We start from the raw sequence: 21,244 nt of genomic DNA, 5'->3' as shown, positions 1-21,244 counted from the left end.
TGTTTACATATTTATCCTCTTTTTCTTAAAATATGTACTACCCATAACTACACCCCTTTCTATACAAAGTTCAATCAAAGGGCTCCCATTATCATTTACACCTGGCACCCCAAACTTACCTACCACACCCTCTCTAAAAGTTTCTCCTTCTTTAGCATTTAGGTCCCCTACCACAATTACTCTCTCACTTGGTTCAAAGGCTCCTATACATTCACTTAACATCTCCCAAAATCTCTCTCTCTCCTCTACATTCCTCTCTTCTCCAGGTGCATACACACTTATTATGACTCACTTTTTGCATCCAACCTTTACTTTAATCCACATAATCCTTGAATTTACACATTCATATTCTCTTTTCTCCTTCCATAACTGATCTTTCAACATTATTGCTACCCCTTCCTTAGCTCTAACTCTCTCAGATACTCCAGATTTAATCCCATTTATTTCTCCCCACTGAAACTCCCCTACCCCCTTCAGCTTTGCATCGCTTAGGGCCAGGACATCCAACTTCTTTTCATTCATAACATCAGGACTCATCTGTTTCTTGTCATCCGCACTACATCCATGCACATTCAAGCATCCCAGTTTTATTAAGTTTTTCTTCTTCTCTTTTTTAGTAAATGTTTACAGGAGAAGGGGTTAGAGCCCATTGCTCACGGCATTTTAGTCGCCTCATACGATACGCATGGCTTACATAGGAAAGATTCTTTTCCACTTCCCCATGGACAATAGAAGAAATAAAGAAGAACAAGAGCTATTTAGAAAAAGGAGAAAAACCTAGATGTATGTATATATATATATATGCATGTGCGTGTTTGTGAAGTGTGACCAAACTGTATGTAGGAGTAGCAAGATATCCCTGTTATCTAGCGTGTTTATGAGACAGAAAAAGACACCAGCAATCCTATCATGTAAAACAGTCACAGGTTTCTGTTTCACAGTCATCTGGCAGGCCGGTAGTACTTTCCTGGGTGGATGCTGTCTACCAACCTACCTAATTGTACCTAATTGTACTCACCTAATTGTGGTTGCAGGGGTCGAGACTCAGCTCCTGGCCCTGTCTTTTCACCGATTGCTACTAGATCCTCACTCTCCCTGCTCCATGTGTAGCATACATCGAGTGTATGTATCCAAAACATGGCATATATTGGTCTCACAGGCCATAAAAGTTACTGGAAAAAATAAAATGCTAAAAAATAAAAGAAAAACAGAAAAAAAAAAACTATTTCCACATGACCGGCAGTTGGCGATGTTGCCATAAGCGGCTCACTTTCTGTTAACTTCAAGCCTCCACCAAAAAAATTTTTTGGGCCTATAATACAATGGAACCTCTACTTGTGAGCGTGTCCACGTGCGAGTTTTTCCATATACGAGCAGTCGATGGGTCGATTTTTTGCTTCCATACGCAAGCAAAATTTCCACAAGCGAGCAGACCTCAAGGCAGGTTCCTTGACACTGGTGAGGGGTTCTTGCTCTTGATCTCGGGAATTGTATCTCATATGTTTGTTGGACTATCTTATTGAAACTTCGGCAATGTATGATGGAAATCTAAGCATAAATAATGGAGTTCACTTTTCAGCAATTAGCCACTCCTTAGCGGTAATTTCGAATGGTTTTCATGGTTGTATTCTCGTTTGTTTGGTCTCATTTGATAGAATGGAAGATATATTACAGAAATAGATATGATTTTAATTGCTTTCATGACGAAAAGTACCTTGAAATTGAGCTCAACCTAGGAGAAATGGTCCATTGCTTGGCTGTTTCAGAGTAAACAAATGACGTCACTGTCCATTCCAATATCCAGTCGTGAATGGGTTGACATTATTTATATGATTATTGTAATAAGGAATAACAGTAAATCTTATATTTTTTGTGTGAATAAAAATTACAAATTATTTATATAATAATAATAATATGTATAAAAATAATATGAATAATAATAATAGTATAATACAATAATAATAAAAATAATAATAATATGTATAACAATAATACATATATAATAATAATGTACTACATATAACAATTATAATAGACAGCTTCAAAAGGAAGTCACTAGATGGCAGTGTTTACCACAACATAGAGGGAGCGGTTGTGGCCGCCTCCACCTGTTACATAATGACATATTTTATTCATTCTAGAGTATATATCATGTTTTTATGTTATTTATATTATCTGTTATGTCATATTAGATGAACTGTGATATATAAATAAGCCGTATAGATGACATTATTGAAATTATTCATGAAGTATTTTGCCCGGTCTCCAGACAAACTCTCGTCCGCCGCCGACACTGCCCATACCACTACAGTGGACCCCCGCATAGCGACTTTAATCCGTGCAAGAGGGTTCTTTGTTATGCGAAATGATCGGTATGCGAATGAATTTTCCCCATAAGAAATAATGGAAATCAAATTAATCCGTGCAAGACACCCAAAAGTATGAAAAAAAAAAAATTTTACCACATGAAATGTTAATTTTAATACACACAAAATGAAAAAGGCATGCACAATTACATGACACTTACTTTTATTGAAGATCTGGTGATGATTGATGGGATGGGAGGAGGGGAGAGAGAGTGTGTTAGTGTTTAGAAGGGGAATCCCCTTCCATTAAGACTTGAGGTGTCGAGTCCTTTTCTGGGGTTACTTCCCTTCTTCTTTTAATGCTACTAGGACATATCTGTCCATAGTGGCCTGTACCTCTCGTTCCTTTATGACTTCCCTAAAGTGTTTCACAACATTGTCAGTGTACAGGTTGCCAACACGGCTTGCAATAGCTGTGTGAGGGTGATTTTCATCCATGAAGGTTTGCACTTCAAGCCACTTTGCACAGATTTCCTTAATCTTTGTAGTAAGCAACTTCTTCAATTTCTCTCTCCCCTCCTCTGAACCAGTTTCCTCAGGTCTGGCCTCTTGCTGTTGAAGTTGATCTATCAGCTCATCAGTGGTTAGTTCTTCATTGTCCTCCTCCACCAACTCTTCCACATCCTCCCCACTAACCTCCAACCCCAAGGACTTTCCCAATGCCACAATGGATTCCTCAACTGGCATAATCCTCTCAGGGTTAGCCTCAAACCCTTCAAAATCCCTTTTGTCTACACATTCTGGCCACAGTTTCTTCCAAGCAGAGTTCAAGGTCTTCTTAGTCACTCCCTCCCAAGCCTTACCTATAAGGTTTACACAATTGAGGATATTAAAGTGCTCTCTCCAAAACTCTCTTAGAGTCAGTTGAGTTTCTGAGGTCACTACAAAGCACCTTTCAAACAGAGCTTTTGTGTACAGTTTTTTGAAGTTTGCAATAACCTGCTGGTCCATGGGCTGCAGGAGAGGAGTGGTATTAGGAGGCAAAAACTTCACCTTAATGAATTTCATGTCCCCATAAAGTCGCTCTGCCACGTCTGTAGGATGACCAGGGGCATTGTCTAACACCAGGAGGCACTTAAGTTCTAATTTCTTTTCAGTTAGGTAATCTTTCACATTGGGGGCAAATGCATGGTGTAACCAGTCATAGAAAAAGTCCCTAGTGACCCATGCCTTACTGTTTGCCCTCCACAGCACACACAAATTCTCCTTGAGGACATTCTTTTGCCTGAACGGTCTGGGAGTTTCAGAGTGATACACTAATAAAGGCTTCACTTTGCAATCACCAGTAGCACTGGAACACATCAACAAAGTAGGCCTGTCTTTCATAGGCTTATGTCCTGGGAGTGCCTTTTCCTCCTCAGTAATATAGGTCCTGCTTGGCATTTTCTTCCAAAACAGGCCTGTTTCATCACAATTAAAACACTTGTTCAGGTTTCAGTTCTTCACTGTCTATGTACTCCTTGAATTCCTGCACATATTTTTCAGCTACTTTGTGGTCCAAACTGGCAGCCTCACCATGCCTTATCACACTATGTATGCCACTACGCTTCTTAAATCTCTCAAACCAACCTTTGCTGGCCTTAAATTCACTCACATCATCACTAGTTGCAGGCATTTTTTTAATTAAATCCTCATGCAACTTCCTAGCCTTTTCGCTTATGATCGCTTGAGAAACGCTATCTCCTGCTAGCTGTTTTTCATTTATCCACACCAATAAGAGTCTCTCAACATCTTCCATCACTTGCGATCTCTGTTTCGAAAACACAGTTAAACCTTTGGCAAGAACAGCTTCTTTGATTGCCTTTCTGTTTCCCACAATAGTAGCGATGGTTGATTTGGGTTTCTTGTACAACCTGGCCAGGTCGGCGACACGCACTCCACTTTCATACTTATCAATGATCTCTTTCTTCATCTCTATTGTAATTCTCACCCTTATTGCTGTAGGGTTGGCACTAGAAGCTTTCTTGGGGCCCATGGTCACTTATTTGGCAGATAAAATCACCAAAAACACTGTAATAATACGAAATGTTCCGATTGTATGCTTGGATGTTACCGCGGAGGCAGGCTGGAAAACAATGCCACCAGTGGCACATGTGAGGCTGGCTAAGGGCGCACATTGGACGCGTCTCGGACGAAGAGCGGTGAGCGGGTTTTTGAGCGGTATGCGAGGCAAAATTTTTGCGATAAAAGCGAGCGGTATGCGGATTGTACATTATGTGATGGCGACGGTATGCGGGGGTCCACTGTACATGAATGACATATTTTATTCATTCTAGAGTATATATCATGTTTCTATGTTATTATTGTTTGTTATGTCATACTAGATGAACTGTGATAGATAAATAAGCCATATAGATGATATTACCTAAATTATTCATGAAGTATTTTGTCCGGTCTCCAGACAAACCCGTCCACCGCCGACACTGCCCATACCACCACATGAATAATATATTTTATTCATTTTAGAGTATATATCAGGTTTGTATGTTATTTATATTGTTTATTATGTCATATTAGATGAAGTGAGATGGATAAATAAGCCGTTAAGTTGATATTAGCGAAATTATTAAAGTACAGAATTCCACTGGAATGGATTAATTGCATTTCAATTAATTTAAATGAGGAAAATTGACTCTGCAAACGAGCAAATCCAGTTGCGAGCAAGGTCATGGAACGGATTAAACTCGCAAGTAGAGGTTACACTGTACTCACAAAAATATGCTCTATCATTTCATAAGAAAAAATAATTTTTTTTTTTCAAAAATTTTTCGACCCTGAGGACAAGTTTGGGAGAGGGCCTGTCGACCCTGAAAGGGTTAAGGTCAAATTTTTGCCTCCTAATACCACTCCTCTCCTCTAGCCCATGGACCAGCAGGTCATTTCAAACTTCAAAAAACTCTACACAAAAGCTATGTTTCAAAAGTGCTTTGAAGTGACCTCAGAACGCAGGAGGGAGAGATACATGATTATATACACCTGGAAAATCCTAGAGGGACTAGTACCGAACTTGCACACGAAAATCACTCACTACGAAAGCAAAAGACTTGGCAGACGATGCACCATCCCCCCAATGAAAAGCAGGGGTGTCACTAGCACGTTAAGAGACCATACAATAAGTGTCAGGGGCCCGAGACTGTTCAACTGCCTCCCAGCACACATAAGGGGGATTACCAACAGACCCCTGGCAGTCTTCAAGCTGGCACTGGACAAGCACCTAAAGTCAGTTCCTGATCAGCCGGGCTGTGGCTCGTACGTTGGTTTGCGTGCAGCCAGCAGCAACAGCCTGGCTGATCAGGCGCTGATCCACCAGGAGGCCTGGTCACAGACCGGGCCGCGGGGGCGTTGACCCCCGAAACTCTCTCCAGGTAACTCCAGACACTCGACTGACCCTAAGAGAGTTTTGGAAAGATCACTTTAGTATCCTCAGTTGTGTAAACCTTATAGGTAAGGCTTGGGAGGGAGTGACTAAGAAGACCTTGAACTCTGTTTGGAGGAAACTGTGGACAGAATGTGTAGAAGAGAGGGATTTTGAAGGGTTTGGGGCTAACCCTGAGAAGCCTATGCCAGTTGTGGAATCCATTGTGGCATTGGGGAAGTCCTTGGGGTTGGAGGTTAGTGAGGAGGATGTGAAAGAGTTGGTGGAGGAGGACAATGAAGAACTAACCACTGATGAGCTGCTAGAGCATCTGCAACAGCAAGAGGCCAGACCTGAGGAAACTGCTTCAGAGGAGGGGAGAGAGAAATTGAAAAAGTTGCCTACTTCAAAGATTAAGGAAATGTGTGCAAAGTGGGTTGAACTGCAAATCTTTATGGATGAAAATCACCCTGACACAGCTATTGGAAGCCATGTTGGCAACCTGTACAATGATCAAGTTGTGGCCCATTTTTGGAAATCTTAAAGGAACGTTAGGTACAGAGCTCTATGGACAGATTTGTTGCGCGACAGAGATCTAGTGACTCTCTAGCTGGTCCTAGTGGCATTAAAAGAAGAAGGGAAGTAACCCCAGAAAAGGACTTGCTACCTTAAGTCCTCATGAAAGGGGATTCCCCTTCCAAACACTAATAACTTCTACCATCTTCCCTCCTCCCATCCCATCAATCATCACCAGATCTTCAATAAAGGTAAGTGTCATGTATACTTACTTAGCAGAGTAGTAATTGTGCATGTCCTTTTATTTCTGGGTGTATAAAAATGTATATTTCATGTGGTAAAATTTTTTTTTATCATACTTTGGGGTGTCAGGAACGGATTAATTTGATTTCCATTATTTCTTATGAGGAAAATTAATTTGGCTAACAATAATTTCGGCTAACAATGAGCTCTCAGGACTGGATTAATATCATTAGGCGAGGGTCCACTGTATTTTAAAAGTTAATTGAGTACAAGCCTACCTCAATACAGATTTAGAAGTGAGACCAGAAAATCTTAACATTATAGGGACAGCCTTTAATGCAGTTTTTAAACTCCAGATTAGTACCAGAGCTACGACTGAGCTACAAGGAAGGACATCACAAACTGTATCTCATTGCTGGGCTAATACAGTACTGGAAAAGATATATTCATAACATACAAAATACAGCATGGAATACAAAAAGACAGAAAAGGATGTGCTTATAACCAGGGCATTGTATGTTGAAAATAACAACACCCAATTGAATGATTTCAATTTATGTATGGAAATTTTCATATATTTATCTTTAACCCCTTGACTGTCGCAACCCCCAATCCTGAAGTGTCTCCTGGTGTCAAAAAATTAAAAAAAAAAAATTATTTTTTCTTATGAAATGATAGAGAATCCTTTCCCGATTGTAATGACACCAAAAACATGAAATTTGATGGAAAACTGATGGAATTACACTCTCACGAAGTTAGCGGCCTCGGCGATATTTACAAATCGGCTATTTCGCCTACTTTGAGCCCTATTTTTGGCTAATTCCATTGTTCCAGTTGGCCAAACTCATAGCTATTTCTTTAGAACTCCATTTTTTCTATTGATTGAGTACAAGAAACTGCCCATTTACCAATGTCAACTACCCAATAACGTGGTCAGAAATTTGCAATTTGGCCAATTTCACGAAAATTAAGAAATATGACAATTTCAAAATAAAGTCCAGAATGAACAATGCAGACATTCCTGGCTCTAAAATAACATTTTCTTTGTTCATCAGTCACGTCTCCAAGCCCCTCTGATATTACTCTTGCTTTCTACTTTGAATTTTTATTCAAACAAAAAATAGAAGATTTGCTGTTATGCAGACTACTGCAATACTGTAATAATTGTATAAATAACATCAACCCATTCATAACTGCATATCAGAATGGCTAGTTGGACATTTATTGGACAATGATATCATTTGTTTACTTTTGAACATCGGCAAAAATCAAACATTTCCCATACTTTGAGTTCCATTTCCAGGTTCTTTTTATAGCAAAATCAATCAAAATCACCTCTATTCCTATAATATGTTTTCCATTCTATCAAATGAGACCAAGAAAACGAGAATACAACCATAAATACTCTACGAAAATAGACCACAAAGTCGGCATTTTAATTAAAAAAAAAACGGTCGGAGTTTTTTTTTTCTCATTATGCACTGCGTGCTCCAGGATTTTTTTATATGGAGCACACTGACCACACAGACCCATTCTCTCACATGTGGGCCTACCAGCTTTCTCCTGCTTGATTGAAGCCGCTAGAATTTATGAGCATATATACGTCAAACACGGTACCTCGTAAGACGTATATATACGACCTCGACAGTCAAAGGGTTAATACATACAGTGGACCTTCAGGTAACGATGTCATCGGATAACACAAAAATCGGATAGCGACACGTTTTTGCGTCAAAATAGTGGTTTGGTTACTGAAACAAAATTCGGTTAAGGATCTGTCCGTGCGGCCTGAGCGCCAAGGCCAGTCCATGTACAACCAGCATGCCACTGTTTACAAGCCAAAGAGGACAATTCCATGTGTACATGCGATACATTTTACATTATTCCATTGTTTTTAGTGCTTGTAACTGCTAAATAAGCCACCATAGGCCCAAAGAAATCTTCTAGTGATAAAGAAGGAAAGAAACAATAGAATTCAAGAAAAAACTCGTAGCAAAGTACCAAAGTGGAGGAGGAAGAGAGGGGGAAAAATGTGCCTTGTGCAGTGATTCACTGATTCTACGATTTGTATGATACTAAAGCAGCAGGCATCAATAAAGGCTATAGTGTCAGCCAGCGATAAAGTGTACAATTAACAGTGTAGCAAGTAAGTTAAGCGAGTAAGCGATACAAAAACGACACGAAAGTAACTCTCCAATGTTGTTGGACGTGTATCGGGCCAATAAACATATGCTGCCTTGCTATCTTCCACCACCCTAAATCTCTGTCAGCATCAGCATCAACTAATTAACTCCAAGGTAAGTGTAAATATAAAAGTATAAGTACACCTACCATCCGACTTACGACAGAGTTCGGTTCCGAGAAACCGGTCGTAAGTCGAAATGGACGCAAGTCGAAATGGATGTAAGTCGAACTTTACTACTGAATATCAACATCATATTTTTGTAATGACTTTATTTTAGTGTTTTATTTTGGTATTTCATGTTTTACTTTACTTTTTATGCTGTTAGTATTGTATTTTATACTGTAAGGTTTAGGATAAACACTGTGTACAACACAAATAGTTGTTTATTTCCCAGAAATTTGGCATAAAAAACACGGTCGTAAGTAGAGTGGTCGTAAGTCGAGTAGGTCGTAAGTCGGATGATTACAGTATAAAAGTAAATATAAGTGTAAATATAAAAGAACCCCAATGGAAATAAGTCACTCTGACTTTTTTGGGTTATCCTAGGTACTTTACGCATATGCTGCTATGTTACGACAATCTATGTCCATAACTGTATTTGTGTATATCTGAATAAACTTACTTATTTATAAACAAAATTTTAAATATTTCTTATTTATAAATTAATGTAAATATTTCTAATTTATAAATTACATACATTGTTTAAGTGTGAATAGTGGTGGTGGTTTCTGCTGCCACCCTCACCACCACTAATATGTACGGCTTCTCTCAGTGGCCCTTATAAACCCAACGACAACACCACTGCCCCTAGCTCCTCACATACATTATGACATATTTTATTCATTCTAGAGTATATATCAGGTTTCTATGTTATTAACCCTTAAACTGCCCAAACGGAGATATACAATGACGTGTGGCAGGCTCCGAACGTTGATCTATGATTCTTTTTACATGCTTTCAAATGGGGAAAATCAAGGTCGGAGCACTACACACGTGAACGTAGATCTATGTTTGGACAGTTTAACCCTTTCATGGTCCGTCCCGTAGATCTACGGCTTTACGTTCAGGGTCCAAACCGTAGATCTATGCCAAAATTCTAGCGGCGTCAAATTTAGCGCGAGAAGGCTGGTAGGCCTACATCTGAGAGAATGGGTCCGGGTGGTCAGTGTGCACACCATAGAAAAAATCTGGACGCCTGCATGGCATTGTGGGAACGCCAGCAAAGTAGCTTTGTTCATTGTGCCTGGCGGCAAGGAAGCTCTCACTCCCTACTCACTCTCCGGGCGAATTCTGACTCTCCTCTTCACAACTTACAGTTCTAAGATTGATGGAAGTGGAGATGAAGACAAATTCTATGGTTCTGAACCATATGGTACCATTGTGCCATATGGTACAATGGTACCATATGGTACAATGGTGCCATGTCATACAATGGTATCATATGGTACAATGGTATCATATGGTAGAGTGGTACCACATAGTACATTGTACCATATGGTACATTATACCATATGGTACAGAGACCCTAATGGAAATAAGTCTGTCTGACTTTTTTGGGTTATCCTAGGTTCTCCAAACATATGCTGCTAAGTATGATATTCTATGTAACTTTATTTGTGTATAACTAAATAAACTTACTTATGATGCCATATGCACTTGAATAAGTTTATTCAGGTGTACAGAAATACAATTACATAGATTATCATACATAGCAGCATACGTATAAAATCCTAGGATAACCCAAAAAAGTCAGGGTGACTTATTTCCATAGTTATCCCTGTATCTGTACCATATGGTGTCCTGTACTGTATGGTACTCTGTACCATATGGTACCCTGTGCCATATGGTACCCTCTGCCATATGGTACCCTGTGCCATATGGTACCCTGTGCCATATGGTACCCTGTACCATATGGTATCATGTACCATATGGTACCCTGCACCATATGGTACCCTGCATCATATGTTATCCTGTACTGCATGGTACCCTATACCATATAGTACAATGTACCATATGGTACCATGTACCATATGGTCAATAGGTGTTGGTGGCATGAGACACCAGCCAAGACTGAGTGAGTGGCAACACAAGCTAGCTACTGACTCTCCAGTTTCCGAGACAAAGTGCTTTGTCATCCACCTCAAGGAACACGTCAAGATCCTGTACACTTGTAAATATAGAACATTACTAATATATAACATTTTTGCATATTTTTGTTGTAAACAACTATTGTAAACAAAATAATGAAAATATTAGTGTGTTTATTGTGTTGAATACAACAGTACCATATGGTACAATGAACCATATGGTATCATTGTACTGTATGGTACAATGTACCATATGGCACCATTGCATCATATGGTACCATTACACCATATGGTACCATTGTATCATATGGTACCATTGTACCAAATGGAGCCATTGTACCATATGGTACCATTGTATCATGTGCCATTGTACCATATGGTACCATTGTATCATATGGTGCCATTGTACCATATGGTACAATTGCAATATGGTATCATTGTATTGTATGGTACAATGTACCATATGGTACCATTACACCATATGGTACCATTACACCATATGGTACCATAAGGTACCATTCCACCATATGGTACCATTGTATCATATGGTACCATTGTACCAAATGGTACCATTGTACCATATGGTACCACTGTATCATGTGCCATTGTACCATATTGTACCATTGTATCATATGGTGTCATTGTACCATATGGTACTATTGCACCCTATGGCACCATTGTACCATATGGTACCATTGTATTCAACACAATAACCGCACTAATATTTTCATCATTTTGTTTACAATAAACTTGTAAACAAGTTTTGTAAGCAATATAATGATAAACAAATTAGTGCAGTTATTGTGTGGAATACAATGAGTGTACACTTATACAATATACATTATAATGGTCTCACAGGCCACAAATGTTATTAGAAAAAGAAAAAAATTAGAAAAGAAAAGAAAAAAACTATAAAAAACATAAAATAAAAAAATGGGATTTTGCGGAAGTCACTGATGTTGCCACCACCCAGTCATTTTGGGTCAACTTCCCGCCGCTGTATCTCGGTAAGTACTGATCAGAATTTTTTTTTTGTCTTATTACCTTCACAAAAATATACTCTTTAATCCTGTAAGAAAAAATAATTTTTTTTTTCTTCAAAATTTCTTGGACACTGGAGCACCACTTCAGATTTTGGCCTTGGACCCTGAAGGGGTTAAGGGTTAATATTGTTTATTATGTCATATTAGATGAATTGTGATAGATAAATAAGCCGTAGAGATGACATTAACATCATATTGAAGCATAATAAACTCGCCTTCCTCTCGCCTCCTACCCGTCTTCCATACACCAACAAAAGTCAATAAAGGTAAGTGTGATATTAAATGCGCATTTATCCATTTATCAGTGCTTTATATTTATTTATCACTGTCTTCTATATAAGAAGAAGAAGAACGAAGGAACACTGCAGAAGGCCTACTGGCCCATGCGAGGCAGGTCCAAGTCCCTACCGGCTTAAGCCAATGCACCCAACCTAGTCAGGTCAGGTCACATTGACTCAAGGGAGGAACACGGCAACCGACCCGTTAGCACAAGCTATCAGGTCTAACTCACACCCACCCACATCTACTCATGTATTTATCCAACCTATTTTTAAAGCTACACAACGTTCTGGCCTCTATAACGGTACTTGGGAGTTTGTTCCACTCATCCACAACTCTATTACCAAACCAGTACTTTCCTATATCCCTCCTGAATCTGAATTTTTCCAACTTAAAACCATTGCTGCGAGTCCTGTCTAGGCTAGATATTATCAGCACACTATTTACATCCCCTTTATTTATTCCTGTCTTCCACTTATAAACCTCAATCATATCCCCCCTAATTCTACGTCTTTCTAGAGAGTGCAGTTTCAGGGCCCTTAGTCTATCCTCATAGGGAAGGTTTCTGATACATGGGATCATCTTTGTCATCCTCCTTTGTACATGTTCCAGAGAATTTATATCCATTCTGTAATACGGTGACCAAAACTGTGCAGCATAATCTAAATGAGGCCTAACCAAGGATGTATAGAGTTGAAGAACAACCTGAGGACTCCTATTATTTATGCTTCTTGATATGAAGCCAAGGATTCTATTAGCTTTATTGCGAACACTTATGCACTGTTGTCTTGGTTTCAGATTACTGCTAACCAGAACTCCTAAATCTTTTTCGCAATCCGTAATATTAAGATCTACATTATTTAGTTTATATGTGGCATGGTTATTGTCCTGTCCAACATTTAGAACTTTGCATTTGTCTATATTAAACTGCATCTGCCACTTCTCCGACCACTGCATCAGTCTATTCAAATCTTCCTGGAGTGCTCGAATGTCCTCGTCAGAATGAATTCGACGGCCTATTTTGGTGTCATCGGCAAACTTGCCGATGTCGCTCTTTATGCCCTCATCTATGTCGTTTATGTAGATTGTGAACAGCAGGGGGCCCAACACTGACCCCTGTGGAACACCGCTCGTGACGCTTCCCCACTCTGATTTCTCCCCATTTATGCAAACTCTCTGCTGCCTATTTGTCAACCATGCCTCTATCCAGGAAAAAATTTCTCCTCCTATTCCATGTGCTTTAATTTTCCTCAATAGTCTCTGATGTGGGACCCTGTCAAAAGCCTTACTGAAGTCCATATACACAATATCATATTCGTTACCATGATCTACCTCCTCAAATACCTTAGTGAAAAAAGTTAATAAATTCGTAAGGCAGGAACGTCCCTTTGTAAAACCATGCTGAGATTCGTTGATTAATTTATGCTTTTCAAGGTGGCTACGAACTGCCTCGGCAATTATTGATTCCATAAATTTTCCCACTATGGAGGTTAGGCTTATTGGTCTATAGTTCGAAGCTAAGGACCTGTCACCTGTTTTGAAAATAGGTATCACATTTGCCATTTTCCACTTATCTGGCACCATGCCAGTTTGTAGTGATATGTTGAAAAGATTAGCCAAAGGTGTGCTAAGCTCCTCTTTACATTCCTTTAGAACCCTTGCATACAGTTCATCAGGGCCTGGGGATTTGTTAGGTTTTAATTTATCTATTTGCCTAAGGACCATGTCACTTGTGACCCTAATAGTGCACAGTTTATTATCGTCCTGTTCTACATAATTTATCATTACTGGAATATCACTGGTATCCTCCTGTGTAAAAACTGAGAGGAAGTATGTGTTAAAAATTCTACACATTTCCTTATCACTGTCAGTGAGCTGACCCGAGGAACTTTTGAGTGGGCCTATCTTGTCCCTGATCTTACTTCTGTATACCTGAAAGAATCCTTTTGGGTTAGTCTTCGATTCTCTTGCAACTTTAACCTCATAATCTCTTTTTGCTTTTCTAATTCCCTTTTTTATTTCTCTCTTTAACTGAATATATCGATTTCTTAATTGCCCCTCTCCTCTTTTGATTTGCCTATATATGCCTCTCTTTTGACCAATCAGATATTTTAATCTATTGTTCATCCATTTAGGATCATTTTTGTTTGATCTGATTTCCCTATTTGGAACATAATTTGACTGAGCAGCTAGAACTATGCCCTGGAAAGCATCATATCGGCAACCATCACCACCTACCTGACCCCTAGTCAGGTCATTCCAGTTCAGCCCACCTAAGTAATTTTTCAGTCCTATGAAATCAGCCAAGCGAAAGTCAGGGACGGAGACTTGATTGCCATTATTAGGGGAATTCCATGATATGTTAAAACTGAGTGATTTGTGATCACTCTCCCCAAGCTCATCATTAACCTCAAGATTATTAATTAGTGTTTCCCTACTGGCAAGAACCAAGTCAAGGAGGTTATTTCCCCTAGTTGGCTCTGTCACAAACTGTTTTAAAAAACAATCCTGGATCGTATCAAGAAAGTCACCCGACTCTAAATTTCCTGTCAAATTGCTCCAGTCAATCTGTCTATAGTTGAAATCTCCCATTAGCACAACATTTTCGTATGTAGATGCCTTACGAATTTCGTCCCATAGAAGTTTACTGCACTCCCTATCAAGATTTGGGGCCCTGTAAATCACACCCAAAATTAGTTTTTCTCGGCCCTCGAGAAGCTGTAACCAAACAGATTCAGTGGCTGACGCTTCTAATTTAATATCTTGTCTAACACAACAATTTAAATTGTCTCTGACATACATCGCTACTCCACCACCTTTCCTGTTGACCCTGTCAGTGTGGAATAATTTATAGCCTTGTATGTGACATTCAGATGGCATCTCTCTATCTTTCAGATTGAGCCAGGTCTCTGTTATAGCAATAATATCTATGTTTCCTGCACTTGCAATTAATCTTAGCTCATCTATCTTATTTCTAACACTCCTGCTATTAGTATAGTAAACCTTAAGGGAGCTAGTCCCTTGCTGCCCTCTGCTGTCCCCCTTTGTTTTCTGACCTGTTCTATTGTCTTTATTTATAACTTCATGCTGAATGCCTTTTATACATTTACTGTTTCCAACCCTAGTGTTGCAACCTGCTTGTTTCCCACACACACCCATACCTCTATCTTCCATCAGTTTAAAATCATAGGCATTTCACCAATGGCCTTCTCAATCGAGTCTGCAAGTGCTACCACCCCTGCCCCAGAGAGATGAACCCCATCCCTTGCATACATATCATGTTTGCCATAAAAGTTGTTCCAGTTGTCAATGAATGGGATTGCAAGTTCCTTGCAGTATCTGTCTAGCCAGCAATTTACACCAATTGCCCTAGACAACCATTCATTTCCTACTCCCCTTCTAGGCAAGATGCTACATATGATTGGGATCCCTCCCTTAGACTTAATGAAATCTATAGCTGACCTGTACTTATCTAGCAGCTCTTCTCTCCTACCCTTCCCAATATCATTTCCACCAGCACTGAGACAGATAATGGGCTTGTTCCCATTACCTGACATGATATTATCCAGTCTGTTGACAATGTCCCCAACACCAGCTCCAGGGAAGCACACTCTATCTCTCATCTTCTTATTCCTATTACAAAAAGCACGGTCAACATATCTTACCTGAGAGTCACCAACCACAAGAATGCGCTTACCTTCATTAGCAGGGGCAGTAGTACCCTTACCTTCACTGGCCACTGAAGTACATTCATCCTGGAGAACAGAGAAGCGATTTCCTACCTTCAGATCTTCACTCTTAACTTTCCTTACTCTGATGCGCCTCCCATTACTGTGAACAACTCGCCACTTGTAGCAGGTGCTGGGCTGCACCTCACTGCTGGTACCCGTTGCTACCTCCCCACCTACAGCCTCCTCACAGTGAGAGACAGACTGCACCTCACTGCTAGAAGCCTCATTCCCCACATCTCCAACCACCTCACACTCTCTCCCAGGCCCATTGAGGTGGACCTTCAGCCTCCTAATCTCCTCCTGGAGAAGCAAGACCTCCTCCTTCAACTCTCCAAACTCAGTTTTTAAAACACTGCACTGTATATCTATATTTAATCTTTAAAAAAAATATTTTTTGTTAATACTTTCGAGTGTCTGAAACGGATTAATTGGATTTCCATTATTTCTTAAACGGAAAATGAATTCGGATAATGAAAAAATCGGTTAAAGACAAGCTCTCTGGAACGGATTAATATCATTACCCGAGGGTCCACTGCATACATGTATTTAAATTCTAATAAAATGCTTCATAATTAATTGCCCTGGAGAGAAGTTAGTGTAGTATGCATTAGTAATGAAGAAGGTGACCTAAACACTTTTTTATAAATTTTGAAACCGGTTATCAGCCTACTACAAAAATTCACACTTAACTGAGAGCTAAATACAAGTTAAATATGTAACTAATGCTCACCTGTGTGATGCTTCGAAGTCCTTGTGATATACACATTTTGAAAGAACTTTTAAAGTCCTGTACATCTGCAGTTAACCTAAAATCAAACAAAAACTAAAATGATATGTTTGCTCAGCAATAATTAATAATTATAAAGCATAGTGGAGCAGTAAATATAATAAGCTTTGTTTATGATGTATTATAGCTTGAGGAGAACAGCACTGACACAAAGTTTCAAGACATTTGTAAAGACAGTTCTTGAGAATAGCACTGCATATTATGCCCCTCAAAAAACACTCAGTCATAAAATTACAAAATATGAAAAAAATGGCTAAAGCCAGTATTTTTGGTCATTAATTTAAATTGAGGCCATTAAAGACATCCAATGGATGTCTTTAATTTTTTTTTTTTTATTATCACACTGGCCGATTCCCACCAAGGCAGGGTGGCCCGAAAAAGAAAAACTTTCACCATCATTCACTCCATCACTGTCTTGCCAGAAGGGTGCTTTACACTACAGTTTTTAAACTGCAACATTAACACCCCTCCTTCAGAGTGCAGGCACTGTACTTCCCATCTCCAGGACTCAAGTCCGGCCTGCCGGTTTCCCTGAATCCCTTCATAAATGTTACTTTGCTCACACTCCAACAGCACGTCAAGTATTAAAAACCATTTGTCTCCATTCACTCCTATCAAACACGCTCACGCATGCCTGCTGGAAGTCCAAGCCCCTCGCACACAAAACCTCCTTTACCCCCTCCCTACAACCCTTCCTAGGCTGACCCCTACCCCGCCTTCCTTCCACTACAGACTGATACACTCTTGAAGTCATTCTGTTTCGCTCCATTCTCTCTACATGTCCGAACCACCTCAACAACCCTTCCTCAGCCCTCTGGACAACAGTTTTGGTAATCCCGCACCTCCTCCTAACTTCCAAACTACGAATTCTCTGCATTATATTCACACCACACATTGCCCTCAGACATGACATCTCCACTGCCTCCAGCCTTCTCCTCGCTGCAACATTCATCACCCACGCTTCACACCCATATAAGAGCGTTGGTAAAACTATACTCTCATACATTCCCCTCTTTGCCTCCAAGGACAAAGTTCTTTGTCTCCACAGACTCCTAAGTGCACCACTCACTCTTTTTCCCTCATCAATTCTATGATTCACCTCATCTTTCATAGACCCATCCGCTGACACGTCCACTCCCAAATATCTGAATACGTTCACCTCCTCCATACTCTCTCCCTCCAATCTGATATTCAATCTTTCATCACCTAATCTTTTTGTTATCCTCATAACCTTACTCTTTCCTGTATTCACCTTTAATTTTCTTCTTTTGCACACCCTACCAAATTCATCCACCAATCTCTGCAACTTCTCTTCAGAATCTCCCAAGAGCACAGTGTCATCAGCAAAGAGCAGCTGTGACAACTCCCACTTTGTGTGTGATTCTTTATCTTTTAACTCCACGCCTCTTGCCAAGACCCTCGCATTTACTTCTCTTACAACCCCATCTATAAATATATTAAACAACCACGGTGACATCACACATCCTTGTCTAAGGCCTACTTTTACTGGGAAAAAATTTCCCTCTTTCCTACATACTCTAACTTGAGCCTCACTATCCTCGTAAAAACTCTTCACTGCTTTCAGTAACCTACCTCCTACACCATACACTTGCAACATCTGCCACATTGCCCCCCTATCCACCCTGTCATACGCCTTTTCCAAATCCATAAATGCCACAAAGACCTCTTTAGCCTTATCTAAATACTGTTCACTTATATGTTTCACTGTAAACACCTGGTCCACACACCCCCTACCTTTCCTAAAGCCTCCTTGTTCATCTGCTATCCTATTCTCCGTCTTACTCTTAATTCTTTCAATTATAACTCTACCGTACACTTTACCAGGTACACTCAACAGACTTATCCCCCTATAATTTTTGCACTCTCTTTTATCCCCTTTGCCTTTATACAAAGGAACTATGCATGCTCTCTGCCAATCCCTAGGTACCTTACCTTCTTCCATACATTTATTAAATAATTGCACCAACCACTCCAAAACTATATCCCCACCTGCTTTTAACATTTCTATCTTTATCCCATCAATCCCGGCTGCCTTACCCCCTTTCATTTTACCTACTGCCTCACGAACTTCCCCCACACTCACAACTGGCTCTTCCTCACTCCTACAAGATGTTATTCCTCCTTGCCCTATACACGAAATCACAGCTTCCCTATCTTCATCAACATTTAACAATTCCTCAAAATATTCCCTCCATCTTCCCAATACCTCTAACTCTCCATTTAATAACTCTCCTCTCCTATTTTTAACTGACAAATCCATTTGTTCTCTAGGCTTTCTTAACTTGTTAATCTCACTCCAAAACTTTTTCTTATTTTCAACAAAATTTGTTGATAACATCTCACCCACTCTCTCATTTGCTCTCTTTTTACATTGCTTCACCACTCTCTTAACTTCTCTCTTTTTCTCCATATACTCTTCCCTCCTTGCATCACTTCTACTTTGTAAAAACTTCTCATATGCTAACTTTTTCTCCCTTACTACTCTCTTTACATCATCATTCCACCAATCGCTCCTCTTCCCTCCTGCACCCACTTTCCTGTAACCACAAACTTCTGCTGAACACTCTAACACTACATTTTTAAACCTACCCCATACCTCTTCGACCCCATTGCCTATGCTCTCATTAGCCCATCTATCCTCCAATAGCTGTTTATATCTTACCCTAACTGCCTCCTCTTTTAGTTTATAAACCTTCACCTCTCTCTTCCCTGATGCTTCTATTCTCCTTGTATCCCATCTACCTTTTACTCTCAGTGTAGCTACAACTAGAAAGTGATCTGATATATCTGTGGCCCCTCTATAAACATGTACATCCTGAAGTCTACTCAACAGTCTTTAATATGTTTGTAAATATGCATGTATGTATGTTTGTATGTTCGTGTGTGTGTACTTTTTTTTTTTTTTTTGAAACAAGTCGGCTGTCTCCCAAAAAGAAACAAAATCCCCAAAAAGAAAATACTTTCATCATCATTCAACACTTTCACCTCACTCACATGTAATCACTGTTTTTGCAGAGGTGCTCAGAATACAACAGCTTAGAAGCATATATGTATAAAAATACACAATATATCCCTCCAAACTGCCAATATCCCAAAACCCCTCCTTTAGAGTACTTCCCATTTCCAGGACTCAAGTCCAGCTATATAAAAATAACTGGTTTCCCTGAATCCTTTCACTAAATATTACCCTGCTCACACTCCAACAGCTCGTCAGGTTCCAAATACTATTCATCTCTATTCACTCCTATCTAACACACTCACGCACACTTGCTGGAAGTCCAAGCCCCTCGCCTACAAAACCTCCTTTACTCCCTCCTTCCAACCTTTTTGAGGACGATCCCTACCCTGCCTTCCTCTCCCTACAGATTTATATGCTCTCCATGTCATTCTACTTTGATCCATTCTCTCTAAATGACCAAACCATCTCAACAACCCCTCTTCAGCCCTCTGACTAAAACTTTTAGTAAGTCCACACCTCCTCCTAATTTCCACACTCCAAATTTTCTGCATAATATTCACACCACACATTACCCTTAGACAGGACATCTCCATTGCCTCCATCTCCTCGCTGCAGCATTTACAACCCAAGCTTCACGCCCATATAAGAGTATAGGTACCATTATACTTTCATACATTCCCTTCCTTGCCTTCATAGATAACTTTTTTGTCTCCATGACTCACGAAATCGTAATGACACGATTGCAAACAAACCATACCACTGGCTAGCAGGTCCAGTGGCTAACGCAACGGTCTGGAGTTTTGAGACTCTCTGACCGCGGGTTCAAATCCCGCCCGTGGTATGGTTTTTTGGTCTCCACATATACCTCAATGCACCACTAAGTTTTTTCCTTCATCAATTCTATGATTAACCTCATCCTTCATAAATCTATCCGCTGACACGTCAACTCCCAAATATCTGAAAACATTCACTTCTTCCATACTCGTCCTCTCCAATCTGATATCCAAATGTTCTTTATCTAAATCATTTGATACCCTCATCACCTTACTCTTTTCTATGTTCACTTTCAACTTTCTACCTTAACACACTCTCCCAAACTTGTCCACCAACCTTTACAATTTCTCTCTAGAATCTCCCATAAGCACAGTATCATCAGCAAAATGTAACTGTGAATTCCCATTTTATATTTGATTCCCCATACTTTAATCCCACCCCTCTCCCAAACATATACATATACATATTCATACATACATACATATTCTTTCTTTCAACACACCGGCCATATCCCACCAAGGCAGAGTGGCCCAAAAAGAAAAACGAAAGTTTCTCTTTTAAATTTAGTAATTTATACGGGAGAAGGGGTTACTAGCCCCTTGCTCCCGGCATTTTAGTCGCCTCTTACAACACGCATGGCTTATGGAGGAAGAATTCTGTTCCACCTCCCCATGGAGATTTTTGAAATGTGGGGTAAGATGGAAAGATTTGTGGAGAAACATCACCCTGACAAGGCTGTTGCAAGTCATGCTGGCAACATGTACAGTGACAAAGTCTTGGCCCATTTTAGGGAAGTGTTAAAGAGACACGAGAAACAGAGCTCTCTGGACAGTTTTTTTGCGAGACAGGACTCCAGTGACTCCCAAGGTGGTCCTAGTGGCATTAAGAAACAGAGAAG

At 39.9% G+C, this 21,244-nt stretch overlaps 1 protein-coding gene across 6 annotated transcripts in view; it reads right to left on the bottom strand.

The window, feature by feature from the left end:
• Positions 1-21,244, bottom strand: part of LOC128694479 (mitochondrial potassium channel ATP-binding subunit) — a 348,027-nt gene that overhangs the window by 256,091 nt on the left and 70,692 nt on the right. For all 6 annotated transcript variants that reach the window (XM_070081553.1, XM_070081574.1, XM_070081563.1 and 3 more), the window contains one exon: positions 16,536-16,611. In XM_070081553.1, coding sequence (XP_069937654.1) covers positions 16,536-16,611 — 76 coding nt within the window. The remainder of the gene's footprint in view (positions 1-16,535; positions 16,612-21,244) is intronic.

This window comes from Cherax quadricarinatus, chromosome 6, assembly GCF_038502225.1.
Source record: "Cherax quadricarinatus isolate ZL_2023a chromosome 6, ASM3850222v1, whole genome shotgun sequence".
NCBI classification, from domain to species: domain Eukaryota; kingdom Metazoa; phylum Arthropoda; class Malacostraca; order Decapoda; family Parastacidae; genus Cherax; species Cherax quadricarinatus.
This window is presented reverse-complemented; position numbering and strand designations above follow the sequence as displayed.